General features: G+C 33.6%; 1 protein-coding gene across 1 annotated transcript; it reads left to right on the top strand.

Annotated features, from left to right (window-relative positions):
• Positions 1-1573: 1573 nt before the first annotated feature.
• On the top strand, positions 1574-4119 carry LOC116139141 (cytochrome P450 71D9-like). Its single transcript, XM_031424812.1, has 2 exons — positions 1574-2499; positions 3254-4119. Exons 1-2 carry the CDS (start codon positions 1609-1611, stop codon positions 3863-3865), a joined length of 1503 nt encoding a protein of 500 aa, XP_031280672.1. The 5' UTR covers positions 1574-1608; the 3' UTR covers positions 3866-4119.
• The last annotated feature ends 9988 nt before the right edge of the window (positions 4120-14107 follow it).

The raw sequence follows: 14107 nt of genomic DNA, 5'->3' as shown, positions 1-14107 counted from the left end.
GCTTCCAAAGTCTACAGCTCAAATTGAAACAAATTAACGAGTTTTGAGCCTCTTCAAGCTGAACAAGAAGAATATGGAGGTTCAATCGAACCAATTTCTAGAAAATTTGCAAGAAGTCTCCTGCTCTGATACCATGTTGAAGAGAGAAAATTGGCGAAACTATTGTGTGTTTCATCGGGTTATCAAATACAATTTGTACACTATTGTTATACTTGCAAACTAACTCAGTAAGCTCCTAACTACAGTTAACTAACTCTAGTTAATAACTAACCAAACTTGTAACTAACTCTCTTAACAATAACAATAACTAATTTTACATTTTAAACAAACTAACTAAACTGTACAGTACTTAATAAATCAGCTACTGTTAACAATCTTTTCTTGTGAAGTTGAAGATGACATAACTAAACATCTTTCTTTGGGATTGATGATCTTGACTTTTCTGGTTGGGATCTTTCTTTTGAGTGTCTTAAGGTTGAATAACTTGATTTCCTCTTGACATTTGAATGTCTTGACTTGAGGATTCTACAATCCTATCCTATTAATTTATGCATATAAAAGCTAACCTATATTTTATAGCTTACAATAGATGAAAGAATGAATTATATATATATATATATAATGGTGAATTGGTGATAAATGATTGATTTGTTGTCGATCGTTAGGGAGAAAAATTGTGTTTTGATAGATGAACAACTTGGATTTTTATAATAAGGGTAAAATCGCCAATAGTATAAAAAGAGGATTATAGAGTGTAGGACTTTTTAAAATAGACTATTTTTCAATTCAATATAAAGATACTCAATAGATAGTTGTGCAAACCTAAATAAAAATTGTTTTTGGGATTTACATATTTCTATAATAACCAAATTATTATATCATTATCATTAGGTATTACTATTGTCCTCATCAAAATAGTCCCGCTAGTCATGTTTATGTTCCACCTATGCTTTTGGTTTTTTTTTTCTTGAAAATTTCTTTGGTCACGGATGGGATCTCATTAGAGAAGTGAATGCTGATTTTCACATGGAACATCAACGTCGTAGATATACTTCTAGAAACATTAAACTCATCTATATTTCTCTCTTAACGACATTTTCTGTAAATTAAATTGAGGAAGATATGGCTTAAGAAGAGTGCCCAATCTGGCATTTTATATACTAATATATAGTTCACCATAACAAATGTCAAACGACAATACCGTTTTCTTCATAAAATTTTCGTGGGATTTGCCACATTGATTTTTTTAGTTAAAATTGAGGAAAATATGTTCATATAAAGAGGTGCGATCCTACCTAATATAATACGAGAATAATGCTACATATTCAAATGATTTCTCATAAACTGCTGTGATAATCATGTATGTTTCACATATTATTTAATCTAATTAGTTTAAATAATCTCTAATTTAAAATCATCTAATCGCATTAAAACACATTAGCTTGTATAAGGAGTTACATGTAGCATTATTCATAATACAATGGACTATTATTGAACGGCACATGCGTTTTTATGGGATATCAACCTTATAAATGCACCAGCACTCAGTTCATTAACATACCAACAACCAAAAGTATCCAACACTAAGTACTCTTATTGATCTTTTACATGGAGCTCGTCTTCCCCTCTTTCCCAATCCTTCTAATCTTTCTTCTCTTTCTCTTCATGTTGTTGAAAATAATGAAAAGATCCCAAACCAACGACGGAACTTCAAATCTCCCCCCAGGGCCATGGAAATTACCCCTTATTGGAAACTTGCACCAGCTTGTTTCCGCTGAGTCTCTATCTCATTATCGACTAAGAGATTTAGCCAAAAAATATGGACCCCTTATGCACTTACAGCTCGGAGAAATCTCTGTCGTTGTCGTCTCTTCGCCTGAGTTTGCTGAACAGGTGATGAAAACTCATGATGCTAAATTTGCATCAAGGCCTCACAATGAAATCGTACGAATCGCCAGTTATAATTATAGTGATGTGGCCTTTTCACCCTGTGGAGACTATTGGAGAAAACTGAGGAATCTCTATAGGTTGGAACTTTTGAGCCCAAAACAAGTCCAATCTTTTCGATCTTTAAGAGAAGAAGAGATGTCTAGTCTCGTCAACTCAATTGCTTCGAAATCGGGATCGGTGATCAACCTCACAGACAATTTTTTCACATCAACCTATGGAATCACTGCAAGGGCAGCTTTTGGGGGAAAATGCAAAGATAATCAAGTGTTAATACCTGTTGCGACAGAAACTATAAGGTTGATGGCAGGTTTTTATATTGCGGATATGTTTCCTTCAATCAAATTTCTCCAATCGATCAGTGGAACCCGGTCTAAATTAGAGAGACTGCATAAAGAATTAGACAGAATACTTGAAAACATCATCAATGAACATAAGAAGTCAGACAAGATGGAAGAAAATAAAGATCTAGTTGATATTCTCTTGGAATTACAAGGGCGTGATGATCTTCAATTTTGTTTGACTACCGAGGGCATCAAAGCCACTATTTTTGTAAGTATTTTTAATTCTTACATGGAACTATAGTCCGGGTAAATATTTAAAACATTGGTATTATGTACAGCACTTTGTCTACATCCTTAGATAGAACTTTTTATAATTCCCTTTAAAACTGCAAGGTTTTAACTTTCTCAGCATTACTACAAAGTTTTCAAACTATGTGTACGGCTTCTTTGAAAGCATCTAACATGGATAATCAAGCATTTAAATAATGAGCATGTTTGATATAGAATTTGAATATGGTTTTTAGTTTTTGAAAATATAGAGTGCAAAAAATCTTAGAGAAATGTATTTGGTAGAAACGAGCCGAAATGTTTTTAAAAACAATTTGGCAATATAATCCTAAAAGTTAATGTAAAATTACAAAATAATTAAAACTCAGTTTTCATTGTACACTAGTTTTTAATTTAAAATCAACAAAATATCAAAAACGGACGACCCTAGTTTTTTTGTTAAAGTTTCTTTCAGGTGTAAATTTTTTTAGAAAATGAACTCAACTCACTAAACTTCTACAAGTTTCAACTTATTTATCTACAACAAATCCAGGGAAAATAAAATATTTGAAATCTGGCATTTATTTTCTTGGAAAATATATTTTACAAAATCACTCAAGATTTTCCTTAATTCACTGAACTTCTACAACTTTCAACTTAAATCACAAAACTACATCTTTTAACGTTAACGTTTCCATTCTTGGAAAAATCTTTTGCTATAACTGTGATTCCAAATTTTATTTTCTATTTTCCAGGACATTTTCGTGGGTGGCAGTGACACCGTTGCAACAACAATGGATTGGGCAATGTCTGAGTTGATAAAAAATCCTGGATTGATGAAAAGGGTGCAGGATGAGGTGAGGGAAGTCTTCAATAGAAAAGGAAAAGTCGATGAAACAGGCATTAATGAAATGAAATTCTTGAAGCTAGTAATAAAAGAGACTCTGAGATTACATCCTGCTGGTCCTTTTTTACTTCCCAGAGAATCCATAGAGAGATGTGAAATTAAATCATTCAACGTACCTGCCAAAACCAGAGTCCTTGTTAACGCATGGGCGATTGCGAGGGATCCAAAATATTGGTCTGAACCCGAAATCTTCAAACCAGAGAGGTTCCTTGATTTGGATATTGAATATACGGGAACTAATTTTAAGTTCATCCCATTTGGTGCTGGAAGGAGGATGTGCCCAGGAACTTCATATGCTCTCGCCAGCGTCGAGATTGCGCTTGCAATGTTGCTCTACCATTTTGATTGGAAACTTCCCAATGGAATGAAACATGAAGATTTAGACATGACCGAGGCCTTTGGTCTGACAGCTAGGAGAAAAGATGATTTGTGTTTGATTCCCATTCCTTATCATCCATAGCTTCAAATGAAAGCAATTAATGGCTGTTTTGTTTATGACGATATGTTCCACCATTTCGAAATAAGACTATCACTGTGGCATGTTTGTTTAATAAGTCTGAATATGATTTGATTTAGAGTCAATTTTCAGACAGTTTTTAGGTTTGGTTTTTTTTTACTGCATTGTGTGGTTATTTAAAATAAGATTTTCTGGATTGTAAAAGCTATGTATTTTCGTTTATGAATAAATAATATTATGCTACATATTTTAATTTCTTTTTTATGATTTGAAACTTCTATTTACTGTAAAATTTGAAAACAGTTGTACTCTAAATGATAATAATTATAATCAATTGTAATAAGAAATTTTTGATGAATCATTTTCCTAAATGCGCCCATATAAATAATTTACGCACTCGTTCATTGAATGTTTTTACTAGTCAATTATGACCAAACATAAGATTTCGGTAGACATGATTATGTTTTCATGTTAAAATTGGCAAAATATATATTTTTATGTTTCGTTTTGCTCCGAATCTTCAATATGCAATTCCTTTCAGAAGAATTAAAGGAAACCCAGAGATTTCTTAGTTACATGTACATCAAGAACTAAAGTTGGAATTACATATAAAGGAATATACAAGAAGTCCAAGAAAATAAGAATGATCACTAATTGATCTAGCCATTCTTTATCTAAATAACATTTGTGTTCAGTTGCATCAGAACAAGAAAATATGAATGACCACTGTCATAAGTTATTACAAAAGGAAACATTTTTGACTGTCCATATAAAACAAGAGTAATGTTATACTTATAAAGATCTTGATACAAAATGATGTAACAAAAAATAAATGGAAGAGTGAATATAATGAGTTTGACTTTTTGTTTCACTCTTTTATTCATTTTTTGTTATCTCACTTTGCATAAAAATCTTTGTAAGTATAGTATTATTAATAAAACAATTAACAGTAATCAACTCACATGAAAACTGGAAAACGCCACAATTAATAGGGAATCAGTTAGTTGCGGCTACTATGGTGACAATTAAATCTGTATAAATTGATCGATATCTCTTTGCCTCCTTTCCAACTCTAGAAATAGCCCAGTTCCTCTTTTCTCGTTATAGTTTATTTTATGAACAGGTCATGGACACGCTCCTTTCATTTAATTAATACATCCAAATTAATAATAACTAAAAATAATAATTGTAACTTGAAAATGACTACCAAATTGCTAGTGCTTACGCAATGAAGAAAGTCATTACTCAAGATTATCTGGCCAAAACCACAACATTATAGTATTATTGATAGAACATAACTATAATATTGTATATTAGTCCTAAAGATGGCTGACTTTGTTTTATCTACTATTATTAGATGCTGACTGATTAGAAGTTCTTAGATACAAGGTTGGCACNGGGTAGACAAATTAGAAGTCATATATAAATTAACATTATATTATTTATAAGACTGAAAACTTAAAATGAGGCTTTAAGTTCAAATTATTATATTAAGGATGTATTTAAGAGAATTTCTAATAAATACAAATAATTTTTATATATTTTTTTTTCTTTTCTACGATGAATCACTAATTAAAGAAAGATTTATAGATTTATTAAATTTATGAAATTTTTTTTTTCCAAAAATTAATAGTAAAAAAAATTACCTTACAAGTGTTTATTTTAACAAATTACAACTTGGAGGATCTAGAAAAGAATTATGATCAACTTGTTGTAAAAGCAGTTTGGTTGGAAAAGCAAAAGCAAAAGCAAAATAATAGAAGCTGAGGAAGCTGGATACGTAACATATAATTAATAATGTCAAAAGCACTTTGAGATTGAGAAGCTAATTAAAGCTTCTTAAATAATAATCATAATTATTTAAGCAGCTGGCACTAATTAATTAAGGTAAAGTGATTGTGAACAGAAGAACTAAGAGTATTTAATTAAGAGTGACTAGAAGCTTATGTTACTTAATTGAGAAAGTGTTACTGTAATTAATCAATTTTAAAATAGGAGGAATACCGCAAAAATCTCTTCTTTTAATCCACTTTTTAATAAATAAATAAAAATTATACTTTAAAATTGTTTATGTATATAAATTAAGAGTAAACCACCTTTTTCCACCCAAGGTTTGCCTTAATGACACTTTTTACTCAAAAGTTTCAAAATATCACTTTCTCACCCAAAGTTAATATTTAATTACCATCTAAAACTGAATCTAGTGGCAAAAATTCTCTCTGTCACCATCATTTGAACCTTCGACGTCCTCTCTACAAAGCCCCCCCTCACTCTAGCACCTAATTTCTTATTTTTAACTGATTTCCGGCTGATTCTAATAGTAAATATTCAACCAGTCACCACCATTCGATCCATCAGTCTCCACTCTATGAAACCCCTTTGACCTTAACTCCTGGTAACTCACCGAACACTTTTTGAGAAAGCAAAGAATATTTTGGATATTAACGGAATATAAACTTTAGGTGAGAAAGTGATATTTTAAAACTTTTTGGTGAAAAAGGGTCATTAAGGCAAACCTTAGGTGGGAAAAAGTAATTTACTCTTTAATTATTAGTAAAATGTGATTTAATATTATATACGGAACCGGATTGTAAGATATTTTCTATAAACAAATACAACGTTGCATGTAAGGTGTCCAAAATCTAGAAAGATGTCACATCGTGCGTATTTTACGTGTGAAAATTAAACTATTTCGATGAGATAGAGTTTAATGAAATGTCACATTAATGAATTTATAATAAGAGTAGCTAAAGTCTTTAGGCTAATGGAGTACTCTTTTATATTGATTAATTCTAATTTTTTAATGTATCGTGATTCAAAAGACGAATTCTCATAATTGAAATCTTTGCCTATTTATTATTATAAAATCAATTGCATGGAATACTTTGTATTGTCCAATTATATTGTACAATGTGTTTATTTAAGTTTTGGTTTCTATCTAGCTAGTTCATTTAATTGTTTCAATTTTTTTTTCCTTCTTCGTTTAATTAATTATTAACTTAATTTTGTATGCAAGATCTAAGTCATTTTAATTAGGAAGAATTAAGGGTAACACAATGAATTTTATAAAATAACCCTAATCTCTCAAGAGAATTAGAAACCTTAAATGAATTGGATATTGGGTCTTTGCTTACAAGAACATGCATTTTTTAGAATAAGATTTGCATAATGCAAATATAATACAGAACGTTAGATTTGTAACTAAATACATATCTTGTGGGTCTCACAATTCTTTTTTAGAAAATTTAAAAAATTTGTTGGCTTTCATTTCTCGACATTATGGGTGACAAAATGCATCTTAATAGGGTTGAGGACCCGTGAGATTTGCTTTTATTGGGATGGAGTTGTGGTCGTTAGTCATGGTGGACAAGAAGGATATTGGTTTGGGGAAATATTTTAAATCTCTACGTTAGAATAAGATGGGGATGGGTTTAATTTTCGTGTGTGTGTGTCTATATATATATGAGAATCTATCGAGAAGTGGTCAGGTGATAAGTGATGAAGATCTACTTCAATATGTGTTAGATGGCCTTGGGCCAGAGTTTGATGCTACCGTAGTCAATCTAACATCTCGAATTGAGTTTAAATTTGACTCAGTGTCTCTACAAGAAGCTCAATTTCTGCTCCAGAAATATGAGATGAGACTTGAGAAGTTTAATAGCGTTGATTTTCCAAATAGTTCAGTGCATATGGCATCTCTCAGTAATCCTAATGCTTCACCGTTGCTGTCTATTGGTACAAAGGGATCTCTAAATCCTAATGATGTTGCTAGAGGTCTCCACACAGTGCACCATGCACCTGCTCTGATGAATACTCTGCCTCCAGCACCAGTTCATCCTTCGTCAACTTACTCAACTTATCCATCAGCACCAACTGCTTACTCTGCTCCAACTTATCCAGCCTATCCCTTTCCTGTTACACACACTGATTCACACTTTCCCTCTTTCCCTCTACACATCAGAGTCATTTTGGAGGACCTATTGGTGCTGCCTTTCCAATTTATAGAGCATCTGGTTATAACTCCTTTGGCAGAGGTCGAGACAAAGGTGCTGTCAGAGGTCGAGGCAAAGGTGCTGGCAGAGGCAAACCAATGTGTCAAGTATGCAACAAAGTTGGCCACATAGTAGCACAATGCTATCATAGGTACAATCCAACCTATAATGGGGCTCCACTTGCTCAATTTCAATTTGGCACTCCTGCTCAATCTCAGTTTGGTGCCTCAGCAACTCAGTATGGAGGTCCTCATCCTCAATTTACACATGATAGAGATCTTGGTTCTTGCTCAAATTCTGGACTTATTGGAGGTGTTTCCTTTGGGAACAATTTGTCTCATGGACAAGGACATCATGGCGTCTCTTTCTCCACTCAACAGCAACCTTCATCATAGCCTAGCTTTCTTGTCCTAAGCCAACAACTAAACTCACCCTATCCCATCAAAATCCATCACCAGCTCCCAACTCTCTTGTACTTATGCCTATTTCCACCACCACACCACCTGATCCAGCCTAGAACATGGATTCAGGAGCTACCGATCATGTTACTTCTAATCCCCATCACTTAATAGCCAGCAGGAACTATGATGGTACTGATCAATTGCAAGTCGGCAGTGGTGAGTCTATAAACATCTCCCATGTTGGTATTCCTTTATTACCTACTGCTTTACACTCTAGATGCTTCTATTTAAAAAATGTTCTATGTGTGCCTAGAATAACTAAAAACCTTCTTAGTATCCCAAAATTTACAAAAGCCAATAATGTGGTAATAGAATTTAACTCTGACTACTGTCTTGTTAAGGCTAAGGATACCAAAACAGTGCTTCTGTAGGGAGGTCTTAAAGTTGGCCTGTATCAGCTGCACATTCCTTCTAATTTGCCATCTTCTCCCGTTCCTTTTCATAATTCACCTAAGTACATTGAGCAACTAGCTCCAAACAGTCTGCAACCTCAAGTCTTTAATTCTATACTAGATAACATTAGTCTTACCTCTAGTGTTATTCCTGAATGCAAATTGTCAATTACTGATGATAATTGTAACTTGGGAACTTTTGATTTCAACTCACAAACATGTTCCTTTGATAATGTCTCTAGTTATAAATCCAATTCAATAAATAAATCTGTTTCTGATCACAATGTTATCAATAATCACCCTGATTACAATTCTAATGATTGTCTTGTGTTACATTCTGAATTGTCTAATGCTTATGCTAATCATTATGATTATGGCTCTAATGCTTGTACTATGTTATCTTCTGAACTATTATCTGCTCACAATAATAATAATACTGATCACACTAATGCTTCTACTGTGTTATCTTCTGAATTGTTACATGATCACACTAATAATAATTTTGGTCAGTTCATGCTACCTAATGTGTCATTTGCTTTACAAGCTAGTAGCATTACTGCTGGTATATCCTTATGGCATAATAGATTAGGTCATCCTCACACTGAGGCTCTTTATAAAATTTTGTCTCAAATTCATGTCAAATTCACAAAATCTGCCTCCTCTTGCCTTTTTTTGATGCATGCAAGTTAGGCAAGTTACATAGGAATAGTTTTCCTCTCTCACAATCCAAGGCCACTCAATCCCTTGAACTTATCCATAGTGATGTTTGGGGTCTAGCTCCAATTGCATCTATTGAAGGTTTTAGGTATTACATCCATTCCATTGATGATTATAGTCGCTTTACTTGGATATTTCCTTTACGAACAAAAGCTGAAGTTAACTCCATATTCATTAGGTTTCATCATTTAGTTAAAGACAATTTAATAAAAAATTCACGTGTTTGCAATCTGATCAAGGGGGAGAATATAGAGGTTTAGTGTCATATCTTACTGAGGCTGATATTGCCTTTAGACATTCTTGTGCTTATGTACATCAACAAAACAGGAGAAGTGAGAGAAAACATAGACATATAGTTGAAACTGGTCTTACTTACTTGCTCAAGCATCCATTGCAATTTTGGTGGTTTGCCTTTGAAACTGCTGTCTTCTTAATAAATAGAATGCCTTATTCAATTTTGCAATTTATCTCACCTTATCAAGCTTTGTTTAACAAAATTCCCTTGTATACTTCATTAAAAGTCTTTGGTTGTACATGTTTTCCCTACTTGAGAGATTTTAATAAACACAAACTGAATTTTCACTCTTCCAACTGCGTTTTTGTTGGTTATAGTCTCATTCATAAAGGGTATAAATGTCTCACTGCTGAAGAGAAAATCATTATTACTCCTAGTGTTCAATTCCATGAAAATCAATTTCCATTTGCCATTGGTTTTCCTAATGGTTCTCAGTCTGTTATTCATAAACCTCTAGTCATACATCTCCTTACACTTCACCATCCAGTTTTCCTTTTATATCTATAAACTGTGCAACTGATTCAAGCAACAAAGATCCTTCAACAATGCCCTTTTCTTCACCTTGTACTTCTACAGTAGTTGGTAAGTGTAACACCCCCCCTCCAGCCGGGTACCCTCTAAGTATTCCATTAGGATGGAAAGTTAGAGAATTCACGCCTGGAAGGTTGTGTAATTTAAAAGGCAAATCCTGGTTACAAACATGTATTATATGAAAATAAATAAATAAAAACGTCTCCTCTCATGTATATTACTTTCTTAATCAACCTATCAAGACATGACTATATATAAAAAATCTGGTTTAAAGAAAACAACAACATCAATTGTTTTAATAGCGGAAGCAAATATAAAATATCTCCCATCATTTATAAGCAAAATATATTTACTATTTCATAAAACTTAGATTATAAACATTAAACGATATACATTAAATTCAAAAGCAACATCCTTTATATAACATCATAAGTTTAGTTAGAACAAAAACATGCATGCCCCAAGCCTCCTTGACTGCCACTCGCTGTTACCGCTTTAACCATTACCTGCAAAACATAGAAACTAGGGAGATGAGTGCTAATCACTCAGTAAGGGTATCGATCAATTAACCCTATGTAACATTCTTAAACTTAGGAAGCATCTTATTTACTTGTACATGAAACAAACATTAATAACATAAAAGTAATATAACATAGCATATTCAAGTCATATCATAAGGCATAATCTAATTCATGCAATGCTTTCCTTTAATGTTCATGAATAATGCACATCAATGTCATGCATGTATAAATACATTTTTCTTTGAAAACCTTTTACTGTTTACTGATCGAACTAAGTGAGGCATGGATTACGGAACCTTTGGCCAATGAGCTAACCTTAACTTATAACATAGTCCCCATGGTCATGCACGCTATGGATTGTTCATTTCTTTCGGTCTAGACATGTGCATGAGTGAGCTCAGGTTCCCCATAACATGACAACGTTTTCCATAACATTTACAAATCATTTTCCTTCACAAAAATGCATGTCTATGTACCTTGGAAGTATTTTGCGCAAACTCATAATTAGGTAATACATAACATATTACACATAACCTCCATGGTCATTCATTACATCAACTATATATGCTCATACAATCACTAAATAATCATAAAGATCACTCATTCAAACATACTTCAAAACTCTTTAAGCATCATTTCCATACTTGGAATCAATCATTCTGCACAGGTCAGATTCAAAAAGGCATAACTTGAGTTACACACATCGGATTGATATGATCCTAGTCTCGTTTTAAAGCTTAGAGACAGGGCTACAACTTTTATGTTTAGGTCTCAACCCAGTTCAATCGTTAAGATGCCCAAAAATCACTTAGAAGGTCACGGCTGTGACAGGGCAACCATGGTAACATGCCTATTTTAGGGCTTTTCCTTACCTATTTACCTCCACTTACTCCCTAACCTTTCCTAACCATTCTCCCCTGTGAAAACATGTTAAATGATCAATAATAACCTCCCTTGTAATATGTTAAAAACTCATGTCACAACTAATTCCATTGATTGTCATCAAACTTCATTGTTTTTACAATTCACATATAAATCCATCAATTATAGCATCAAACCAAACTCAATTGCTATGGTGTGACAAGAATTAAGGTTCCCTAATACTGAACCTAGAAACCTGATTTTTTATTTCCTATTAAAGGGAGGTTTCCCTTACCTTATGTCAAGAAACCACACTCCTTTGCAAATTTCCTCCTCCTTATCTCCAATTGACCCTTATCCTAACACAAATTATAAGGAAACTTAAATAACTTGAAATACACAATATTTATATAAGATAAGGAGCTGAACTTTACCTCCTAATATCCTTAATAAAGGGAGAAATATAAGACACTTGAGAGATTTGCAACTAAGAGACTTGAAACTTTAATGGAGAAGTGAAGAAAATAGGGAAGATTGTAGAAAACTTGAAGAAGAGAATGAAAAGTGGTAGAAGACATGTTGGCCGACTCTTATCACCTAATATTTTTTTTATTTTTTGTTGCAAAAGAATTATTCATTTGACATTTGTCTTTTGCATTTAATGTCCTATAACATTATTTCCCTTTTGCCCACAAAATTGTCTATTAATTACTCCTTAATCCTTCATCATCTTTATCTTGTCAAGCCAACAAAATATCATTATTCTTTTACCACTTTACCCCTAAGGCATGTGCATGGTAGTTAACTTAACACATAAAAAGGAAAAGACTATTTTACCCTTGGATGCATAGGTGGGGTTTACAGTAAGCAAATTCCTTACTCCACTACTATTGTTTTCAGTAGATCTCCTGATCTGTTTCATAATTTTAACTCTAACCATAATTCTCAGCCTTTCACACCCTCCAAGTCTCTTACCTCTGCCTCTGTTTCACCATCTTTATCCACCTCCCAAACAGCTCACAAGTCTCAAACACAACCTACACAGCCTCCTCTATGTACCTCAAACTGTCCAGTTAATCCTCCAGTCATGGATCTTACTTGTTTTCCATCTGCACCCATCAAATCCATGCCTTTAACCATTTCAACTCAATCCCAACTTCCTCTACCTCGTGAGAACACTGACTGCAGTCTTGTAATTGATTTGTCATCATCTTAGTTTCCTACTTCCCAATCACATCCTTCTTCAACAACATCAATAACATTAAGTACACCAGCGACCTATCCTTCACCTGCCAATATTCATCCCATGATCACTAGAGCTAAACTTGTTGATCAAAATAAAGTCAAACTTCCTGATCCAGACAAAACTGTCCTGGTAGCCTCCATACCTTCTTCTGTTCAACCTGAACCTAACTCAATAAATGAAGCCCTTGCCTGTAAAGACTGGAGAGAGGCTATGCATGATGAGTTCACTGCCCTGATGAGAAATGAAACATGGATTCTTGTTCCTAGGACCTTTGACATGAATATTGTTGGGAATAAGTGGGTTTTTTGAACCAAGTATCATGCTGATGGTTCATTACACAAATATAAGGCCCATTTAGTGGCAAAGCATTTTCAACAAACCCTTGGTTTAGACTATTTTGAAACATTCAGTCCAGTGGTCAAACCTTCTACTATTAGGATCATCTTTACTCGTGCCGTTTCCAAAGGATGGGATATCCAACAAGTTGATGTAAACAATGCCTTTCTCAATGGCATTCTGAGTGAAACAGTCTACATGAGTTAGCCTGCTGGGTTTGAGCATCCTTATTTTTCTTCTCATGTATGTAAACTAAAAAAAGCCTTGTATGGTCTTAAACAAGCACCGAGAGCCTAGTTTGACAAACTCAAGCAAGCTTTGTTGAGTAGAGGATTCCAGAATTCAGCTTCAGATTCTAGTCTCTTTATTCTTAAGGAAACAAATCAAGTTCTTTACATCCTCATCTATGTAGATGATATACTTATTACTGGATCCGAGAATGCCTCTATTTTACAACTTGTAGCAGATATAAACAGTGAATTTTCTTTAAAAACACTTGGGTTTGTGAGTTACTTCCTCGGTTTAGAAGCAACTAGAAATGCATAAGGTATACACTTGAAGCAAACTAAGTACATTGGTGACTTATTGACCAAAACTAAAATGCAAGATGCTCATGTTTGTCCAACTCCCATGGCTACTGGTACTAAGCTTTGCTCCTCTAATAGTGAGTTGTCCAAGGATCCTAGTCTATATAGAGCACCATTGGAGCTCTACAATACTTGACTTTGACAAGACCAGATATAAGCTTCATAGTTAACAAGCTTAGTCAATTCCTTCAAGCTCCAACTGAGCTTCAATGGTAGGCCTGCAAAAAGGTATTACGGTATCTTAAAGGCACTCAGTTTCATGGATTACAATTCAAACCAGTAGCTACTTCTATGTTGAGTGCTATA

This window comes from Pistacia vera, unplaced genomic scaffold, assembly GCF_008641045.1.
Source record: "Pistacia vera cultivar Batoury unplaced genomic scaffold, PisVer_v2 Contig347, whole genome shotgun sequence".
Lineage (NCBI taxonomy): Eukaryota > Viridiplantae > Streptophyta > Magnoliopsida > Sapindales > Anacardiaceae > Pistacia > Pistacia vera.
This window is presented reverse-complemented; position numbering and strand designations above follow the sequence as displayed.

Bases quoted from the DNA above. Each gene is read 5' to 3' on its own strand.
- LOC116139141 (XM_031424812.1), top strand. From the start codon at position 1,609: ATGGAGCTCGTCTTCCCCTCTTTCCCAATCCTTCTAATCTTTCTTCTC. The intron at 2,500-3,253 runs GTAAGTATTTTT...TCTATTTTCCAG, and splicing joins GCATCAAAGCCACTATTTTT to GACATTTTCGTGGGTGGCAG.